This window comes from Anabas testudineus, chromosome 2 (genome assembly GCF_900324465.2).
Source record: "Anabas testudineus chromosome 2, fAnaTes1.2, whole genome shotgun sequence".
Lineage (NCBI taxonomy): Eukaryota > Metazoa > Chordata > Actinopteri > Anabantiformes > Anabantidae > Anabas > Anabas testudineus.
In genome coordinates, this window is record NC_046611.1 from 20,785,365 (window position 1) to 20,807,597 (window position 22,233).

Sequence of the window (22,233 nt, forward strand, 5' to 3'; positions counted from 1 at the left end):
TTTGTTCTCAGACTGTAGGTTTACTTGTGGTTCCTAGAGTTTCCATATGTAGAATGGGGGGCAGAGCCTTTAATTATCAAGCTCCTCTCCTGTGGAACCAGCTCTCAGTTCAGGTTTAAGAGGCAGACACACTCTACATTTAAGACTAGACTTAAAACTTTCCTTTTTTTTTTTAATAAGGCTTATAGTTGGAGATGGATCAGGTGACTCTGAACCATCTCTTAGTTATTCTGCTATAGGTTAGTCTGCTGGGGGACCTCTACTGCACTGAGCTCCTCTCCTCTATCCATTCAAATGCTACCATTGCACGTCATTAACTTTTTTGTCTTCTTTCTCCTCTCTGTCTCCTTTTCTCTGTACTTTTCTGCAGGTTTCCTCAGCCTTGGAGCTGCATATCTCCAGAGTGCTCAGTTACTGGCTCTACCAACCAGCCCAGTGTTTTTGCTGCTTGTTGTTCTTGTTGTTTGTGGCCTGCTGTTCTTTTCTCTCTCCTCTTTTCACTCACGTTAACCGGTCAAGGTCCTAAACATTTCAATGTAAAGTGCCTTAAGATGACGTCTGTTGTGATTTGGCGCTATACAAATAAAACAATGAATTGAATATGTGTATGAAGTGTGTTAAAACAAATTTTACCTCCAGGAGTTTGTCTCCCACTTTAACTCCTGCTCTGGCTGCAGGACCTTCTTCAGACACCCTGGAGATGAAGATACCCTGAGGACACATCAACCAGAAGACATGACTTTATATAGTTGATGGCTCTTGTTTTGATTTAAATATCCAGGTTCCAGTAACACCTCTTACTTCGTCATCTCCCTTGTAAGGCGTAGATCCCTTCCCTCCAGCAATGCTGATACCGAGGCCGCCTGTTTGTCGCAGGATGGTCAGATTGTGCTGCAAGTTGAGGTGGAGGAAGTCAAAATACTAATACTAGTGGAATCCTGCCAAATACCGCTCAACTCAGGACAGTTAGAGAGGGAGGTAAGCCCACAGTGCTGGTATTTGGTGTTATTCTGTGTTTTTAACTCCAATAATATTTAAATATGGAACATTTTCATTTGAGTTGTGAGTGAGCTCCCTCTTACTTCCACAACTTGGAGTTCATCTTATCAGAGCTGCATCCTGTTATCATGCCAATAGATGGATGTGAGAGACACTTTAACTTGGAACCTAATGTCACATCAAGTGAACAGTGGATGATTTTATTTGACTGATTTTTTTTTATTCAAAGCAACATGGTCAAAATATGTTGGAGCCAGATCATCTACCATTAAACACTTAATTGACATTAGACTTCAGACATACACTAAAGAAACACACACTGTCTGAAATCCTTGGACTCATGGAGACTACAATTTTATAAAAACATACTGCACAATGTATGTTGTATTTGTAAAGTAACAGTGAATACTGTGTATATTTGCAGGCCATGCAAAAAGGAGGAGTGGGGATGAATGATGGACAAGTGGAGGAGAAAAAGGAATAGAATGAAAAAATGTTGTGTTGCTTTTTTTTAGAGACTTAACAGTGTACATAAATATAAAATATTTCAAACAAAAAAACATGCATAAAATTGTGAAATAATGGATTAAAACTCAATAATGGTCTAATACAATTCAGAAATACCAAATATGCTAATTCTCGTAAGATTTTAAACGGCCTCATCTATCTGGAGCTCTTCTGGTCGGTAGCTGAGTTACATACCATCTCTGTCTACCTGTTTACTCAAAGAAACCCTGGGGGAAGCAGATGACGCAAACTCGCCCCATCACAGTACAACCAGCCCATTAAATCCAGAGCAACACAGCGTGGACAGGAGATGGCAAAAGGAGCAAAGGAGCAAAGCAGCAGAAGCAGAGGAAGCCAGGAGGAGAGCAGTGTGGCAGAACCTGAAACTGGGAGTGGTACTACTTTGTCAAGGTCCAGTTGTTTGGACAAATCATTTTATTTAGCCAGACTTAAGACAAAAGGAAGGACATATGGTCAGTAGACACAAAGTGAAACTATGATTGCAGCTGGAGTGCACTGGTGGAGTCTTAAAGTTAGAGCACATGACACGTTACTGCAAACTCGTTAATGTTTGGCAAGTTCCCCCAAAAACATTTCTTGTTTGATATGCTGTGTCATGTGTAAAGCTGCTGCTCCTTTGGGAACAATCTTTACAAAAGAGAAAGGTTGGATGGTATACCTGAACACATGTTCTCCTTTATCTGTAATGATATGGATTCTGCACCGAATGCTGTTGCTCTAGCCACCTGTGTCAAATATTTACTTAGTAGTGTTTATTCAACAGGTCAAGCTAAACTCAAAGATTAAACATTCACAACATCCATGTAACACTTTTCTAAATGATGAGGCTAAACATGCAATGTACTTAAGCCTAACCTGGACATGTATCAACAAACAAGGAGAAAAAGACATAAATCTTACTAGTTCTTATTTAAAAATACTTGGCTTAACAGTGAGTTGTGTGTTCACTGTAGACCCTGACGGGTCAGTTTATCAAAGTTTAGTGGTGCAATGGCTGAAACACCATTATGGAAAAAACAATTTCTCTCTGAGCTCTTTAGTATCCAAATGGTTACAAATGCCACACGACTACAGTGTCCCCTAACCAGACTCTGGTTTTCAGCCTTTGCTGATGTCATACCTCCTCTCTTCTTCCATGTTTTCTACCCTATTTACTAACATACTAATCCCTCTGGAATGTTAAAATGCTCTTGTTTTCTTTTACTTTTTTTTAGAAACAATTAATTAATCATACATTTATGTTTAATATGAGCTTTAAAAGTTGGCAGTTATTTTCTAAGAATTCAGAAATACCAAATATGCTAATTCTCGTACTTTCTCGTAAGAGAAATTGCTTCATCTATCTGGAGCTCTTCTGGTCGAAGGTAAAATCCTAAAAGCTACTGCATATTGTCTAATCCTAAACTAAATATGCTATAACCAAATAAGTTTGAGCTAAATGAAGCTTACCGACAAGTTAAGTACATGGAACTGAGACACACTGTGTTCAATTTATTTTTAACTATTCAACCCTGTCTGTCTAATTTCTGAGGATTCTCCATCTCCATCAGCAAATGTGAGGAAATATCAATACATGGATTTTGAGTGTCTGAACTCCTACTGTCCAGTGCAAATCAATTGGTTTAAATAAAACATGGTTACTGTCCTCCTGCATTCAGGTTTGGCCACACTGCCCATCACATAAATGAGTCTGGTGAGGGGGTCCCTAGTGATTGGCTTGGATTTACCTTGGATTGTGTGGGTACTCTCTCCACCCATCAAATCTAGGTGAATAAATGAGTGTGTAAAAGAGGACACAGAAAGATAGACTAGATGGGAAAGCGTAGGTACAGACCTCTTCCTCCTCAATTCGAGCAGGTTCAATCAGCAGATTATTGACTTGATCAAATGACACCCCCTGTTAGGACAGGAACCAGCGAGAGGCATGCGGATTAGTCAGGCCAAAATAAAAATATGCTCTCACACACAAAAGAACAAAAAAAAAAAAAAAAAAAAAAAAAAACACTTTCCATAAACTTCCCAAACACACTCAACACTCCACTGTCTGCTTGCAGGATGGGGGACTTCCAAGTCCACCAGGATGGACCACCTTGAAGCAGAAGTGATCCCACACACACTCCCCAGCCACCAGAAGCAAATACAGGCAGAGATGGAAAGACAAGATTAAGGAGCTGAGCTTCAGTGCAAAACACACACAGTGTAGAGAGAGTGGACAAAAGAAGGCAAAAGCTCCCAAACCAGAATAAGCCCAGCCTCCACACCACAAATAGCGATTTCCTCCAAATTTAGACAAACAGGCCTATTTATGTAAAGACTGTAAGAAGTTTAAGAACAGGTTCAGTCTAAAAATTAGACATATCCAATCTTATTTTCTATGATAATTTAAACATCCCATTAAAATATGACAATAACAAGGCTTGTTGGAGCTCACATTCCAGCTCTGCCGATACATGTTCTGGTTGGTCACACAAAGTCCAGCCACACAAACAGACCCACACACAAAACAGATTTGGTAACATAAAGATGTTTGATCACAGTGTTAAAACACGGATTTATACAATTGGCATAATAAATCTACTGATTTTATTGAAGCCTCTCAATCTACTAATGATTAATAAGGATTTGATTTTATATACAGCATTTCAGTAGACGCCACTCACTCAATTCATTCACACATGCTCAGTGTTATAAAAGCAGAGTGTGTAAATGTCAATTAATTAAATCAGGAGATGGCTGATAATATGGTAAGAAGTTTAGTACTGAATTGGGCCAGTGTTGTGCAACATAGGCTGAACAACTTTGTTTGTTTGTGTGAGAGAGACATCATGGTGACATCAAAGTACTCACATTTGTTATGATCCAATGATGTATGGAAATCTATTTGTGAATCTGTCTAAATGTAATAATAGTGTTCATGTTGAGAGAAAACCACTGTAACTTCTGATGCAGCCATCCCGAGCTAGTGAGTTTATGCTTAAACTGCAAAATCGACTCCTGAGAACAGAAATCCTCTTAATTTACTGCGCAAAGGTAGATATTCTCGATTTCCAGTAACCCTGAATTCAAATTCACATGCTTAATAAATGAGAACGGTCATGTTTTTAAAATGTAAATTTACTACACATTCCCTAAGTGCTTCCTACCAGTGCTGGATCTCTCCTTTACCTTCACTTGACTGGAGTTGACCTGTTGCCGGCTGTCCTCCAGTTCCTGCATTCTGTGATGGTGCTGAGGTGTACCGATGCTCTGCTCTTCCTCCTCATCCTCATCCTCCTCATCCTCAGCCTGTGTTGGAGAGTTGAGCCCGTCAGGACTGAAGCCCTGCAGCAGTGCAGCTACAGCCTCGGGCTTGGGCAGCTTGGTGATTTTGAAGTGCTTCTTGTAGTGTGGCGTGTCTTTTCTGATCAGACGCTGCTTCTCTGCGGGAAGCACTGGCCTCTCGTATTCTTCGTCACTCCTCTCGCCATCCTCTCCATCCTCGTCATCCTCTTCATCACCACCCCGGATGATTGGCTCCTCTGCAAAGTGCACAGTAGGCTGGAGAAAGGAAAGAATGAGAGTTTAGAACTTAAAAAAAACAACCACAATTTATAAAATTGAGAACTGTTGTTGATGTTAATAAATATACCTCCTAATCAGAAATCTGTAAGTAAGTCTGAACATGTTTTAAATATTCACCTCGATGTATTCCACCTCCATTTCATCCAGCTCCTCTGCCTCCTCCTGTGGAGAGTGTCTATCTCCAAGTTCCTCCCTCTGCACGGTGAAAGTCACATTTTGCCTATCCTCATGGGAGGTGGCTGACAGTGTGCTGTTCGAGACCTGGGAGTCATGGCTCTGATTGGAAAGGTCACTGAGCCGCTTCTCCTAAGACCAACAGCATCAGTTTTATCAACAACACATTCAACAGCCCAGATAGATAATGAGATAGACACAGAGACAGTTCTGTTTCCATCAGGGATTTCCTATTTTTGCATTTCACAATTACAATTTAGAATGACCTATGTACCTGTGGATCAGGAGACTCTTCTCCATCAGGTCTGGATGTGTAACCTTCATTCCTCCTCTCTTCTATCACCTTCTTCATCTCCTTCAGCTCACTGGGGTGTGGTGTGGCTCTGCGCTGAAGACCCTGCAGTTAATAAGATTAGAAACTTGTTATATGTCTTATCATGGATCTACTACAAGAAGAAAAGAAAAAAGTGCTTTTGAGATAATAAAAGAAATTCCCACAATCACCTAGAAGCACTATATTGTTATTAATCTTTATTGGCTCAACCACATCACAATAGAGATGTGCACTAAGGTACTGAAAAGCACTGAGCAAAACATAAAACTACTCTCAACAGCAGGTTGTGAAGGGGATAGAAAATGACACTGCATTGTTTAGTTTCCTCACTCTGCGCTCTGCTGCAGCCTCATCATCCTCGTCCTCAGCTTTGGTCTCTTCCTGGAACTGAATGACTGACACTCGGTTCAGATTGCTGTCTGTCCAGCTGTCATCCACACTGTTCTGTAGCAAGTTCTCTGTGGAAAACAAAGAAACATGTACAGAGAAGAGGAGAAGGTCAAACTGAGCTAACATCATGACTTCAGCTTTAGCAGGAAATTGTTTAAAGTCTAAGTTATGTGACTAAAAACTAACGATAAACAATACAACTTCAGATATGAGCCAAAGTCCCAACAAGTTATGCGGTTTAAATTAAAAGTTTTGTATTCGACATAAGATTTAAGTAAACTGATCAAATTTTGGAGGGACCATACGCTGGGAACATTCACCGTAAATGTCTTACACAATTGAAGGCCTAACCAAACCTTTTTATATACATATAATGAAGCACAATACAAACCAATTCAAACTTGACATTTCATTAACAAGGTGTTACTCACCAAGGCTTGGGGAAGGTTGCTGTGGCAGCAAATAGCAGGTCAACACCTTCTCTCCTGTTCGCTCATCATCCTCTGTCTGAAACTTCAGCATCGGCTGTGACTGGTTCTCTGCGAGCCACATGGCCTTCAGATTGAGGTTTGTCAGGGCAAAAGGCAAGTTTTGTAATCTGGACAGAAGAGGAGATAAGATGAGATGAGCAACAAACCTTTCTTTCAATGATCCACCCGATACTTCTATGAAAATCGATGGTTAAACTGGTCACAAAACGCACCTAAATGTAACCTAAATTTAATTTAATTAAATAGTTAATCAGGATATGAATACCTCTAAATTAATTAACACAGATCTAAACAAATCTGATAGCCTTCATCCTGTGGAAACCTTGTTCTCTTTCTAACTTATCAGAAAAGACCTTTGTGTGATATGTTTGTTTGATATGTAACAACAAATCTGAGATATTCCACAGCAGTGAAGATGCATGTGCATGAGGTTATACTGTTAGCTGATCACTTTAAAATGACAAAACTAGAGGTACAGTGTCTCTGCAGGCTGCTGGTAATGCTAAAAGTCTGTTAAGGCCAAGGCAATTTATGACTTCTTGACTTTAGAATAGAAAAGCTGTTTCTGTGTGTTTGACAGTTCAGGGTGTTAAGTGAGGTTACCTGTTACCAGCCACATCCAGCACATGCAGTTCAGTGGCATCTGCAAGCTCAGCAGGCAGTTTGCCCAGGCGGTTATCTCTCAATGAGAGAACGTTGAGGCTAGCACAGCCACCAAGCTCTTTGGGCACACTGCCCAAGCGGTTGCGGTCTACATTCAGGTTGGTCAGCTTCTTCAGCTTGCCCAGCGAGCGAGGAAGTGACTTTGGGGGAGACAGGGACCATTAATAATCAGTTAAATCAATAATGTAACTTAATAGCTGTTAATGGGGCTCAGATATTAATGGGCTTAAATAAATCCCTGCCAAGTCAGTGCAAGGCTGTTGTAATTGGCTTATATCTTCCTACCTGTAAAAGATTCTCTGTCAAGACGAGCTCTGTGAGGTTTTCACACTCTCCTATTGAATCAGTCAGGTGGGTCAGTCTGTTCTGATCCACTTTCAGGATGGAGAGCTGTTTCAGACAACCTGGAGATGAATCACAATATCTCTTAAAGCTGTGGCAAAATACAGTGACACTCACAACTTTGCGACCATACAAATCCTCACCTTGGTTACTACCTGTGACAAAAATCTTCATCTGTATGTATTTCTATTAAATGTTTTTTAAATGGATCCATGCTTTGGAATAATTACATATTGTGAATTTGTGCAGGTCATGAGCTTTTGATATTCCTTGTCACTGGAATTACTTTTCCACTAGAGGGCAGTGCTGTTCTTATATAACAGGACAAAGTACTCTGCTCACAGTGGGCATGTCCCAAGGTCTACTTACTCAACTGTGCTGCTCAATTAGATGGCAAACTTTCACCAAGTACCAAAAGCCTTTTCACAGAAAGCACATGGAAGAAAGAAAAGCTTTTAACACGCAATATTGACCCAATTCTTTTTCATCTCTTTCTGGCCGTGTGTCTTCCGCTTTAGTAACACTTAAAAATATTCTAATATTTTAATACCCTAAGTAAAGTCCTGAGCTTGGACAGGCTATGAAATGCACAGATAGTTACACTGGAGAGAAAGCAAACCTTGCTGCTAATATCACCACTTGGCACATTGCAATTTATCATATTTTACTATGACGTCTGGTGTTCTGTTTTTGTAAGACTAAGTTTATTTCTTTTCTCCTGGTATTTCTCACCTATACTGTCTGGGATGACCTCCAGCAGGTTCTGTGTGAGCAGCAGGTCAGTGAGAGCCAGGAGGCCATTTAGCTCTGAGGGAAGCTCCTCCAGACGATTCTCTGACACGTCCAGACACACCAGTCTCCGGAGGTTCCCCAGCTCCTACACACACAATAAATATTACTTACTGTGAAACACAGTAGCACAGTTTAATCATTGCTTTAATAAGTAACCCAATAAAAAGCATTACTGTAGTTATATAACAATGAGAAAAGTGAAAGCTCCTGCAACAAGACAGCGTTAAAAATATTTGTGTTACAAAACAAAACTCACTGGTGGTAATGAGGACAACTGGTTACGATCCAGCCACAGCTCCCTCAGGTTCGGGAGAGCACCAAGAGTGTCCGGCTAAGAGATAAGAGTAGATGGTTTAAAAACACATACAACAGTGAGTGGAAATCATCCAACAACTGGAGAGGTATAGTGAGGAATTTATAAAACTATAATTTTTATGATTTTTGCTTTGTTTTACTAAAATGATAAATGACTTTATTATGTGTTTTGTAAAAAGTCTGCAGCTTCTGTTAATTCCAATATCCATTCATGTTTTGTTTGTAATCCTGTGCTTACTAATACAAATTCTCCAAATATTATCTCAAATTGGAGGCAGGGGCAAATTAAATTTAGATCATCAGTAAAGCAGTGCTTATAATAGACTTTTGCAGGCAGACAAAGTGTCATCATGAAGTGTTTGCTCAGCCTCCACCCTTGTCAGGTCACGCAGCATTGTTTGCCCTGTCGCACTGAGACAGGTAGACATTCACAGGCTAAAAGCAGCACTCACTCCGCGATACAGAGCAGGCAGGGCCTCAGGTCTCACAGACTAACGCTGCCATGCTTGGCGAGATAAACATGTTGTTTGGATCATAATTATTATGGTGGAAAAGTGAGAGATATTTGTGATGTGTCACTCCATGTGTGTATGCGCAAGTAGTGCAAATATATTTGAAATAAATAAAAACAGGCTGTTATTTGAGTATTCAATGACTTCTACCATCTACTGTACATCATAAGATAAAAGGACCCAGACTGACTTACCAAAACTTCCAGTTCATTGCTGCCGAGGTCCAGCTGTTCCAGTTTCACCAGGAAAGAGAGTGACCTGAATTTGCAAACAAAATAGACCAAGTGTTAAGTCTCATAAATATGCATCCTGAAAGAACAAAGAGGTTTCTATGCATTCTTTATCAAAATAATTACTTGAAAACCTGAGAGGCTACAGGTAACTTTCAGGTTTCACATTAAATTAATTACTTGCCTAAAACCATTTGATTTGTAGGTGTGAGAGGTTCTAGTTAAAGCAGTCAATAACGATAATGCTGATCTACATCAGCAACAGTGATGAAGGAGAACTAGTGAAGACTTTTCCTCCTTCGGGAGCTGATTGTGCTTGATAGAGATGGTTGGGAATTGGATAAGAGACCAAGCTGAGCACATGTACACTGAAGTGAGATGACACTTACGTGGGCAGAGACTTCAGCAGGTTCTCCCTGAGCTCCAGTGTCACCAGGTTGGCCAGGCTATAAAAGGAATAGTAGCAGAGAAAAGGAGGCGAGTAAAAGAGACACAGGGGTAGGAGTTGGCAGGCAATGAGAAGGGAGGATGGAGGAGTAAGAGAGGGAAGAGAAGAGGCAGGTTGGTTAGTCAGATGGCAGGTCTGTTCGTCTGCGCTGCCTGGCATAGAGAGGGGCTCCTCCATCTGTCTGGGCGTAGAAGAGGCCCAGAGCACACAGCCCACCGCCTCAGAGCCCACTGGGCAACAAAATTACACTCCTTGAAAACCTGCTCAGTTGCCTGATTTTTCATGGATATAACTGGGTCTGAGTCTTCAGTCTGGCAGCATGAACCAGTGTAACAGCTAAATGTTTACAAATATCCAATTGTTGACTTGTGTTAAAGATTGTTAAATTCTTTTTAATTAATTAATCTCCAAATTTCTCAAATGTGAGAAAATAGTGTAAAAATCTGAACAAGCAAGTTGGAACTAGGGCATTTACTTTAAGGCATATTTGTTGATAATTAGCTGCTTGTCTGGCTCAGGGGAGAACATGTAACATACAGACTCAAACCCAGAAGCTTCCTGCTGCACATTTTCTACTATGAATTTCTACGTATATATGTATATATATATATATACACATACTTTCCAATGTCGTTGGGCAACGTCTGCAGTGACACGTCGTTGAGTGCCAAGTGAGCCAGTGCTCGGAGTTGAGTGAAACCATCCGGCAATCTGAGGCAGAAAGACAAGAGAGAAGAATAGTTCAGACCATCTCTTATGGATTTGTTGTACAATGCACCAGAGTCACACAGAGTGCTCTGGATAGTCCCATCTGTTGAACTATTCACTATCTAATTAGTATACAGGAGAATAATATAATATCTACAATCTTCGTTGGGTTATTGTGACACACGGACAGTCATGTTTGGTCAGAGAGTGCACTGTCACATGAAGCATGATGTCTAACAGGCATTTGTAAATGTCCTTTAATTTAGGAATGAAGTCATTTCAGCCATTGCGCAATTTAAACCATTTGAAACATGACTCACTGCATAATTCAAGGAATACACAACAACAATTGGAACACAAAAATATCACTTTTACTTGGTTTCATTTTCGCTCTTTCTCTGCTTCTTGTTGCATCTGAGCAATCACAATATTTTCTTACAGTCATGAGGAGGAGTAGAGGAATGGACTGTACCAATACATTTACCTGGAAAGGGGGTTTCCACTGAAGTCTGCAATCTCCAAGGCCCTGCAAAACTTAATGCTTTCAGGGATCTCAGGAATGTCTGCAGCAGAAAAGAAAGAATATTTGGGGGGTGCAGGAGTGAGCACAGTGGACACACAGATGTAGATTGGTGGGGTTGTAGTTTATAGAGTGAAATATGCAATAGTTCTTTGTAATAACAACCAGATGGCCAAAAGCAGACAAGTTGGAGAAATTAGCAGGAAAATAAAGTCAAAGTGTAGCGTTACATATTCATTCTCCAACCACCATGTCATAAAATTTCTAGTGCAATCACACACTGCTACTAAATTGTTTTACATTCAAAGTTAAAGTTAAGCTTCAAATTACCCTGGATTAGTACCTAAGGACATTTCAGCAGTTACTGCAGTGCTTTGGTCTTAACAGGTGGGTGTTTCCATGCGTGGTAAAACAAAAGCATTTACCAAAAATAAAGATACACAGTGTATTAGAGGCATATAAAAACAAGATGTAAACGTCTACAGCTAGATGGTGTTTTACCAGAGTTTATAGAGCTGTTTCTTTATTGTGTATTATTCTCTACTATTCTCTCTGTGTGCAGTGTTTTTGTGAAATGGCTACCGCAACACCACAATTTTAAATTAATAAAGTATGTATTTTGTTACCGTTCTATTGCTTATTAGCAGCTCAATGACAGTTAGTCTTACACCTGTTTGGCATTAATTTTGCTGTGGTGTAAAGGGCCCTGACTCACTGTTTTTTAACAACAAATCTGGGCTAAAGTTAGTGCTTTTCACAAGAAACCTGATTAAGGAAAACAGATGGCTATATAAAGGCATTTGTGTAGTGTAACTTTTGCCTGCTTGGTTTGGTGCACATGAAGAAATTACAAGCAGAAATCTGACCTACTGGTTTGACCAGGAATGCACTTTTACCACTGGGTCCTGCAGGTGCATGTCAAGAAATCCCTACTGAGTCTAGTGGCCTATGATGCTTATCTAGCTCAGCGATATCCTGCAGAAGGAGCAAGTAGGCAGACAGACAAACAAATGGCAACCGGCCGTACGCTCCACCACACACTGCTCTCACAGCAGTGTGGAGCAGAGCAGCCCTATATCTACCAAACGGGTTCTTGAGTGTCAGTGTGTTTGTGTGCAGTACACAAGGACACAGAAAGGACAAGACATCTGCCAGTGTAAGAGAAGCGGCAGAAGGTATCAAGCATATCTAGACAGAGTCTCCTTATATTTCATGTATCTGAGAGCTGAACCAGCAAGAACCTTTGTATTTTTCATGACTGTAAATTGTTTTCTTTTTTTTCTTTCTCTCTTATAAGCATATTTGAAGGGTGTGGACTATCATGGATGAAAGTGAGTGTTGTGCCAGAGGGTAGAATGGATAATCTGGCAGGGGGACAGCTAATATTTGCCCAATGACTGCTGTTACACTGTTCATTCTCCAAGCGATTTGGCTGTGATCCTGTTGCTTAACACAACACGATAAAAAGTCAGTTTTAAAGACGTGCTGTTCTGTGATTTTGGGGGGGTCAAGATAAGATCTTGCAAGCAGTTGTAGTAGAGCAACTAACAAAACTGCACAGTGAACTTGTTTGTGTAATTTATTTACCATTTCTGGATATGTCCAGTTCCACCAGCTGCATGAAGTTAGCCACCTCAGGAGGGAGTCTCTGGATCTCATTGTCACTCAGGCCAAGTTTTCGTAGATTCAGTAGTCTGAAGAAAGGCTGTGGAGACACATGACCCCACTTCAATTAGATAAATAGAACATACAGTACAGTACAGCACATCCTCAGACAGATGTCAGTTCATCACTTGATACTGTGTATCAAGATATAAACACAATTGTTTTTTGCAAAAAACAAAAATAAAGAAATAAAAAATCTTGTAACATTCCAAAACCCAAAGATAGTTTATTGTTTTTGTTATATAAAAACAAAGAAACAAAGAAAAGCAGCCGATTTGCACATTTGAGAAGCTGTGATCAGGACCCATGGCGTTTTTCTTGATAAATTAAACAATTAATTATCACAACCATCCACTAAACAGACTAACCAGACTAAAAAGTGTATTTGTTCTCTAAATGACAGGGATATTAGTCTCTGCCCTGACCATAATTGTAAGGCAGACACACAAAACCTCCTGTATATTCAGAAGACCGCCGTTTCCCAAACTAGTTTTTAAAAACATTCCATTGTCATATTCCCAAAAACTCCTCCTCTCCATGGCAACGCAAACCAAACAAAGTGGCTTTCGATAGGAGAGCTGAGGAGAGTGCTGCAGCTGTGGCCATGCCAAGTGCTTTCACAAGAGCCTGGTTGTTGGACAGGACAGCGTTCAGAAGCATTCCTCCGCCAGCAGCGCTGTGTGTGTCTGTGTGTCATCTGCCATTCAGATGGACAGGCAAGACAGGCTGGCGGGGAACACGAGTAACAGGCCAAAACTATGCAGTTATTAACCCCTCAATCAGACCCTCGGTTTGCAACCCACAGAGGACCCTCTGTCTGCTCTTTCAAAAGCTAACTGACTTCTCAGACACTGCAAGAGAGGAAGACTCTTGAGAAACTTGCAGACTTGGCTTTCTGGAAGTAGAGGCTTGTATAAACTCATTATTCATGGATGCTTTCTGAAAACAGACGTCTGCAAGCTTGGAGCCTACACCTTAATTTAAATTAAACCTCAATCTGTCAACAAGATCTTCTGCTGAAGACATTAATTATGTGTCAATTACCAGAGATTAATATACTAAAGTGAAAAATGTGGAACAATTCCAACCTTCTCCTGCTTCACTGTGATTAAAACGTAAAAAAATGGCACTGTTGCAGTTGTCAGATAACACAAAACCAGCTTTGATGTGTATTGTCATGGTTCGGCTTGACAGAAGTATAAAAACATACATGTGCACACACTCAACACAACATACTAGGAGACAGCTGCACAATTACCACTCAGCCCCATTCTGTTCCACAACAACATCTACTGCTTTTAACCAGCTACACGTATTGTGTTTAGATGGAGAAAGAGGCAGCTACAATGTCAAGAATCCGTTGGCAGTGCAAGACTAAACTTGCCAATAGTTTCCCAATATCATAAAAAACATCCCAGCATTACACAGGTAGTTTATATCAGCACCCACACCTGATGGAGAGTAAAATGTGAGGAGGACGGAGAAGATAAATACTGGAGAGAGCATAGGCGGAGAGAGATAAAGAGGGTGTTGGCTCATTGAGTAGCAGGTGACAGGTATCAGATGGCAGAAACAGGAAACAGAAGTAAAGGGCGACCATGTGACTGGAGCCAAGCCCACTTGGGCAGCAGCCTCTAGGAGGGGTGTTAACCTTGCTGGGAGAACAGGTGACACTCTGAGGTGAAAAGATACTCTGGGGGAGGACGCTTTGAAACAAACACCTGAAATCTCATGCCGTAGATGCAGAAACACAATTCAAAACAAATAACTCCTGTAAAGACTGGTGAGGGTTTAAGTTCAACTTCCCACACTGAGGCAGCAGCTCTTATTACCAGAGAAGAAATATTACTGCTACAGGACAATCAGCAATTCTTACCTTCAAGCTAAACCAATCAGCAAATAAAAGCTCTTGAATAAATGCATCCCTCTCCTGTCTGGATATGATCCAGAGTTCGATCAGTGATGAGGGAAAGCTGGACAGTAATGCAATCATGCCTGTGAACAAGTAATTAGGAACACTTACAAAGATGGGCATTCACTCCTGAGTGGCCGCTCACAAACAGGCTCGCTGGTGTTTTTCTAGGAAACAAAGACATGCTGTACACAGCAGTGGTTTCCTCCTGAGAAACTGCAAGATGCCAATAACCTGTTCAATCAAATACATTTAGGTGACAATACATGTCACCTATCTTCTGTTAATCTGTTCTTCAATGTGTCAAATTACTTATAAATGAGAACTGGACCAGATGTCTCTGCTGTCCCGCTGTCCCCCCCCCTGTTGTACTGTTGTACGGATCAATGGGTCAATTGGAATAACAAGTGGGAGCAGTAGGGTTTAGTGTGCCGCCACCATCTCTTCGCCTCACCGGTGAAAGTTACTGTGCTACATTTCCTTTGCAACTTTGCAGCTGGGATGTTTTAATGAAGGCCTTGCAGGAGCTGTTTGCTTAAGGAAGGGAGTAAAGCTATGAGCAGAAGGATGTAGTACAGTGGATTAGAGAGGAGTGAGAGGGGAGGAGGTGGGTAATGATAGCAATGTCAGCAGAGGGCAGTGTGACGTCTTGGAACACTTACAGTAATTTACAGCCTAGCAGTCACCACAGCCCGTTTGCAAACAACAATTACAATACTATGTGCTAGTTTTGCTATTTGTGCCACTTTAGTGCTCAGAATTAAATGCCATTACAGTAAATATTTGTTCTTTACACCTAAAACAAGCAAAGAAAAGCAAGCATTAAAACTAGACGCTGTCAAGTCTAGTAGGCAGTGTTGATGACCAGTATGTCCCTGCTTAAAAAACAGCCCAGGCAGCTAAAACATCTTTGCTTGACCGGTTGGATAAAAAGTTAAGAATCATGTCTGCAGTCCCTCTTGAAGCACTTTGGTGAATAACACTAATGGTTGTAAAGACAGCTATGAGAACTGAAACAGCTGCACAGATTCAGGACTATGATAAGACTTCACACAGGGGCGGATTGGGTCTGTCTAACATCCACAATGTGGCCAACTCAAGCTAGTGTAAAATGGGTTCTGGGTACTTATATAAGGTACCCCCCACCATTATTATACAGTGAATGAGGCCCAGTCATCCATTAGCAAACTGTGACAGAGTGCTGTGTATGTGAAGACAGACACAGAGAGGCAACGCAGAAGAAGATTTTACTTTACTACACATTTCAGTCAGTCATTAAATGTTTGTCTGTGTCTTATCTGCATCACTTTGCTTAACTTCCAATCCACTGAGGGAGAGCGTGTTAATGTTCTCAGGATGCTGTGTATGCACGCTTTTGCATTTTGCAGACAGGCAAGTCACAGGGAAAACAAAATCCTGTCCTGTAGGTCGTAAAAGTCAGCACACCACTGTTTACACAGTTTTTGAAATTTTTAATTTGCCTAAGGTTGCCAAGAACTCTGGATGCAGTGGTAGGATGGGGAAGGGTGCTAACGTGCATTTTTTGCATGTTTGCATGTGCAGTATTAACAGCAGTGGGAGTTTGTTTAAGTATGTTTATGTATGCTAAAAGGAACTGTAAATTCACAGGGAAAAATGGTTTGTGGACCTCACATCACTCGAGGACAAATACAATGTAACAGCAGATTTCCAAGATGTGTATATGTCTCTGTGTGTTTCTAACATGTGAGTAAACTGTTCTCTCTATGAGTAACGGTCACTGTAAGCAGTGAGCCAAAACCTGATCTTCACAGAGGCTGCAGTGTTCCAGTCAAGTGACTTCGTTTAGTTTACAGTTTCCCTCCAATCATACCATCAGACTACAGGCAGAGCACCCTCAACTCAAACTAAACATCTATGAGAAGCCTTAAAGTGATTTCCAACAGCATGAAAATAGCTAGAATAACTCGTATCATGCATAGTCAAAAATTAGGTCTTAACATTTAGTCAAACAAAAGCAAAAGGGTTGAACCAGCTTTATCAGGTCTCAGCTTGCCTAAAGAGGCGCAGAATCAATGGGGCTACTCATCTTAACACTTTTCCACAAAGAGGAAGTTGAATTGCATACCGTGATTAAACCTCTGGTCTATTCTTTCATTATTCCGTGTTACCCTAACATGCTTCCTTTCCGCTGTAAGTGGAATTCCTATTCACACATTCCCGAGCCTCTTAATCTTGTGCCAAATCTGCCAACTCGTTATGTCCCCACTCTTCCCAAAATCCACTCCCTCACACTGTTCACAAACTACACACACCGCATGCACTCTACTCGGGTGAGGGGCTTAAAGAGAGGGGAGGGGAGAGCACATGCTTTGTGCTGCCCTGGACTCTTTCAATGTTCGGGGCAATAAAAAACAGAGGATTTGGTTGACTGAGTAATTTGGTCAGCCTGTTGAATGGTGAAGTTCGATATAGCAAACCTGTTTCTATACATAACTGAAGTCACTGTTGTGGTAAAAGCTCAGTAAGAGTGACCACAGACACATAACAGCTCTAAATCTAAAAATCAGTCCTCATCTGACACTGGGAAGATGGGTGCAGTCACTCCAAGGCCAATTTTAATAGAGCATTATAGGCTGATGTTGGTCAAACTGATGTTTGTTTGAAACCCAAAGTTCACAAAAGTTCTACACATGAATGATACCCTAACTGGTCCTCTCCCCCTCCTCCTTCCACTGCTCCACCTCCCTGGGTTCCCTCCATTTTCCTTGGCAGAGGGACAAAGGCCAAGCAGCCAGCCCCACACAAGGCTGTCAGTCACAGGCTAGCCCTGCCTGCCCCCCTTCCTGTGGCCAGGCCAAGGGATTCCTCCATTGTCCAAAAGGGCACCACGGTGAGGTGAGAAAGGGCTAGAAATGGAAGGATGAAGACTTGAAAGAAGAGAGCGGCAAAGGATAACAAAAGACAAGAATGACTAAGAAGGATAGAGAGGAGGAGAGAGAGGAGAACAGTGCAGGGAGGAAAAAGAAGATTGTGTGTGGAGTACAGAAGAGAGAGCTGAGAGAAAGGGAGTGATGGTGGATTATTAATGAAGAATGGAGGGTAAACAATGGATTCCCACAGTGCTCTGGACACTCTGCTTCACTAATGGGGACAGAGATTTGAGCCACTGACCAACAAATTATCTCAACAGACTATAGAGTCCCTGCCGTTCTCACTGACTGAAGAATAATGCCATTTGTTAATCGAAACACGCAACTAAATGTTGTTTAGTCTGGTTCATGGTGTCTCATAACTAGCGTGGAGTAAAATGCTTTTGTTGGGCTCATCAGAAAACCCACACATTCTAGACCAACAATACAACCACCTTCATACAACTATAAACCTACATTCCACTTCCTCCATTTGTCTCCCACACACGCTCCCTCTGTTGCAACTCAGGTGTGTGTGTGTATTTGCATGACAAAGAATAAACAAAGGAAATTTCACAAAAATAGCAACAGTACACAATGAACTGCACCTGTGCACATTTTATTTAAGATTAAACGCAGTGAGTTCTAGTAACTTTAAACCAAAGTGCATACATATCTTTGAGTGCCCATTTATTTGATTGTGTACCATTATAAAACAGTTTGCATACATGCATGATTGTTTGTGTTTCATTTAAGAGGCACTTTCAGCTATTACGATCCTTCTCTGGCTCCAGTTCCCCAGAGACAGCCTGAACAGGCCACACAGAGAGAAGGGCGTGGTAAAGCTACTATGAGTGACAAGTTGACTAACTCCCATCTACTTACACCTGTCCCGGTGACTTAGATCTGCGCAGAGAGCAAACACAGCTGACAGGCCAAGCGATGTCTGAACGTAGTGTTCTACATGAGCATGCCTGAACTACAGCAGCCAAAATCTACTTTGATAGGAAGACAGCGAGGAGAGATAAAAGCTGCAGCTAGCCACAAAAACATATTTCAGTAACAAGTCTGCCATTGTCACTTCAGGCAAACATTTGCATGAAGGGAAAGTAAGTGCAGTGACTGTGTGTGGTGGTTCAGATTTCCTAGATGAAAAGAGCAACACTGAAAACCAGAAATCAGACAGTTTTTTAGTTTCTGTTCCCTATGTGAGGTCTGGGGTGACATTTAATTTCATCAGCTCTGTATGTGTGTTCTATTTATGCGTTTTCAGCATCAGAAACAGATTTAATAGTTATAATAAAGCTGTAAAAATGTATTTTATATTTTACAGACAGAACACAACAACCAAAAACAAGGACGCATAAATAGTAGTGGGCTTCAACTGAGTATATACTTATTGAGTGAGTTGCTGAATTTGGTTTAGGTTTTTTTTTTCATGTGGCCCAAGACATTCAAATGTCATCCCCCCCCCCATTCCCATTCCCATTTGACAAAACCTTTTGGTTTTTAATCATTTTGTCTAATCACTACAAGCAGTATGCAATTACCAAAACATTTGCCAATCATCAGTGTAGCCCTAAAAACAGTGGTTGTGTCTGCCCTCTGGACATCCTGTGCTTTGCTGTGATGCCCTGTTTTCTTTAGCAGGGATCAGTCAAAACAGAGTTAGTGAGGAGTGGATAGATAGCTCCGACTGAGGGGGTTTGAGTTTGGGCCTGTACATGTATACAGTTTATCTACAGTAGTGTGTGTGTGTATGTGTGTTTATAAATGAACGTATGTGAGGAAACTGGTGTATTTATGCTTGCTCCCTTATAAGCACTCTAGTCTGTATAAACGTCAGTCTGTTGCTGAAGAAAACAAGAAGTCAGGAAAAGAGGGAACCCTCTCCTCTGGACAAACAGACTGAAACAATGACACTGTGAACCACCTTAGACCCATTAATATATCCAAACTACAGTAATGTTCCCACTAACCCCAAATGCTTTTTCAAAGTCAACATAGTTAATAAACAGCCACAGTGACAACAGGGGCTTTTCCTCGTTTGCCTCCTGCGAGCACTGCAGAGCCTTACTGAGTTCATAACACTATTATCTTTCATCAGATCCTGCCTGAATTCAGCCAAATGCGTGGCCTAGAACAAAATAATCTTACAGATTCCTATCAGGCAACACTAACATAAACATTGTGTCTGTCTATGTACTCTCTTAAGTCAATGTAGGCTGAGGCACAAAGATTGAGAGGGGACAGGTGGGCATGGCATTATGAAGCTAAGAGGCTCTTCCACTCACAACTACACATAGCCAAAGAGCTGTGGCACATACACGCTCCACATTAGGATGTTTTTAATCTTCTCATCTTCTACTATTTTCCCCAAAAGACAGTTTGTTATATTTCAAACACATATAAAGAGTATAACAAATGTGATTATGCTGGTTGTTTCAATATAAGATGTTCAAGCCCAACAACCTACATTTACCTCCCAAAGACAAGTATAATAATGGTAAACAATGTGGCATGTGGTCCTTATAGTTATGCTCTCTGTAACCAAGAATGATGTTTGCTCAATGCGATTCAGAATTTTAAAAATAGACAAGTAATCCCTCCACTGTTGCCATATTGGTGGGCTAATCACTGCTTTGGTTACTAAAATTGTCAGAGTGATAGAAAAGCTTGCACCACAAGTCCTGGGAAACTATGTCCACAATGTGATTAACACAAACGCATAGTAAGGAAGGGAACAAGAGTTAGTACAAAGGGCTGGTGCAGATTTGCAATCCAAACCAAATTCAAAACAGCAATGGAGCTGAAAGACTTGATCTTGAGCTTTTCAGAGCTTTTATGCATGCCTACATTTTGCTTCCGTTTCAGGTTTCACAGAATCTGTCTTCCACCTGGCTAAATCAATCAGAACACTAATGCAACATAATCACTAGACTGTTATTGACAGCGTCCCACTTGTACATTAGACAAAGCAGGAAACAATATAATAACTTAAAACTAAGTGCTGCAGTATGTGTTTGTGATAACTGCTAAAGGGAATGAGCGGACAGCCATGCTGGGTAGGTCCTCTGATGACGAGCCACATCCACCTCTGTCCAAAGAGGGTGTGGTACAATAAACATCAAACCCGCCTGGAAATGTACTACTTCCTACTACTACTACTACTACTACTGGACCTACAAGTGTGTGCAAACTTACTAAACAAATCAAGACAACAAAGAGAAAACAAAAGGAATAGTCTAACATTTGTTAGCAACCATTATATATTGACAGACAAGCAAATGTACACAGCTCACATTTTGTCTTTGCTGTTTAGTTTGTTTGAGATTCTCTGACCATGCTCTCAACCAGCAGGAATGAGTACAAGTACACTTAAGAACTATAAGAGGGCCAGCCCCTTTCCCTGACTTCATCACATGCTCTCTCATTCTCCCACAAACATGTCACAAAACCAGCAGCCCTATTGTTTATAGTCGACAGAGGACGTTTGGCTCTTTCCTGGATGGGATAGATCCGGTATGTGCTACATGCCTGCGTGCCAGCTCTCAGTTTGTCTCACAGTGGCTCCACTGTGAGACAAACTGCAGGGTACCAACATGGCGACCAAGGCCTCTGGCACTGCATGGTTCAGGCACTGTATATACAAGTAATTTTCTGGCTAGTTAGTATACTGTCAACACTTAACACAACCAAAAACATGACAGTAGTCTGGGTTTTCAGCAGCATAAATACCAAGAAAGAACACAGTGATCAGGTGGTGTGGAAGGTATGCATACGTACACAGACATCCTGTACAAACAAACAAATCACTTAGGCGATTTTGTACTTATGTAAAAGAGGTAAAAGCGTCTCAGGCAGCAAAAGGGGATCTGGTCTCAACGTACAATCTCAGCTATATATAATACTTCAAGATTATCATTATCATTATTCATGCAGCGCAACAATTTACTGGAAACCGTAAAAGTGCATGCAAAATATTATCAAAACCTCTTGATGCCAGCGTGCAGCTACTTCTTTTACTACAAGGACAACTTTTCACTATAAAAATGTTTTGTACTATGAGTGCAAGAACCACCTCAACACAAGTCACTCATTGTGTGTGTGTGTGTGTGTGTCCAGGTTGTGGCCTCCCTCACCGGATCATGTGCCTCTGTGTCATTTTCCAGTAACGATCTTGGCATTCTTCCTCTAACAGCGAGCTTCAAACAGGTCTTATTCTGTCTTCACATTTCTCCCTCATGAATGTTCCCTTACAGTTTGAACCAGATATGGAATTACTGATTACCACAGCCTCACTAGTGTTTCCAATATAGTGCTAATATTTGGATGACCTGTATTCTGACAGCCAACTAATTACATTTTTGATTCGATTTTTGGCAAGACAGTTATAAAACAACTAAGTTAAGAAATTATTCTGAGATTTTATCAGCACATTCATTCAACTCATTGAGCACCTCTGCTGACAGACCAATGGTGTATTACCATTATTCTATAGTAAATCAAGAGGTGGGGGACAAGAAGTTTGCTGAGTGAGAGTAAATTTAAATGTGAATCACTTATCCCACCTACTGAAATCTGTTTAAAACCTAGTGGCCATGTCCATTTATTTGCATACATTTATAACTCAGCCACAGGCCTGGAATATAAAGAACAATATCAGGTGTCATCAACTGTCGGCTTTAGGTTGCATAAAAACAGCAGGCAAACGCTGACAAATTTAGCCTGTATTTAAAAATTATACGTTGATTCTCA

General features: G+C 41.0%; 1 protein-coding gene across 8 annotated transcripts in view; it reads right to left on the reverse strand.

The window, feature by feature from the left end:
- Window positions 1–22,233, reverse strand: part of scrib (scribble planar cell polarity protein) — a 59,530-nt gene that overhangs the window by 24,077 nt on the left and 13,220 nt on the right. For 7 of the 8 annotated variants that reach the window (XM_026361850.1, XM_026361843.1, XM_026361848.1 and 4 more), the window contains exons 2-18: window positions 12,595–12,712; window positions 10,972–11,050; window positions 10,401–10,490; window positions 9,721–9,777; window positions 9,296–9,359; window positions 8,531–8,605; window positions 8,215–8,359; window positions 7,426–7,544; window positions 7,081–7,280; window positions 6,418–6,584; window positions 5,927–6,054; window positions 5,537–5,659; window positions 5,206–5,394; window positions 4,693–5,064; window positions 3,362–3,424; window positions 802–891; window positions 634–711 (exon numbers count right to left, since the gene is read on the reverse strand). In XM_026361850.1, the coding sequence (XP_026217635.1) occupies window positions 634–711; window positions 802–891; window positions 3,362–3,424; window positions 4,693–5,064; window positions 5,206–5,394; window positions 5,537–5,659; window positions 5,927–6,054; window positions 6,418–6,584; window positions 7,081–7,280; window positions 7,426–7,544; window positions 8,215–8,359; window positions 8,531–8,605; window positions 9,296–9,359; window positions 9,721–9,777; window positions 10,401–10,490; window positions 10,972–11,050; window positions 12,595–12,712 (2,157 nt within the window). The remainder of the gene's footprint in view (window positions 1–633; window positions 712–801; window positions 892–3,361; window positions 3,425–4,692; window positions 5,065–5,205; window positions 5,395–5,536; window positions 5,660–5,926; window positions 6,055–6,417; window positions 6,585–7,080; window positions 7,281–7,425; window positions 7,545–8,214; window positions 8,360–8,530; window positions 8,606–9,295; window positions 9,360–9,720; window positions 9,778–10,400; window positions 10,491–10,971; window positions 11,051–12,594; window positions 12,713–22,233) is intronic. The other variant, XM_026361844.1, reaches the window with a different exon arrangement.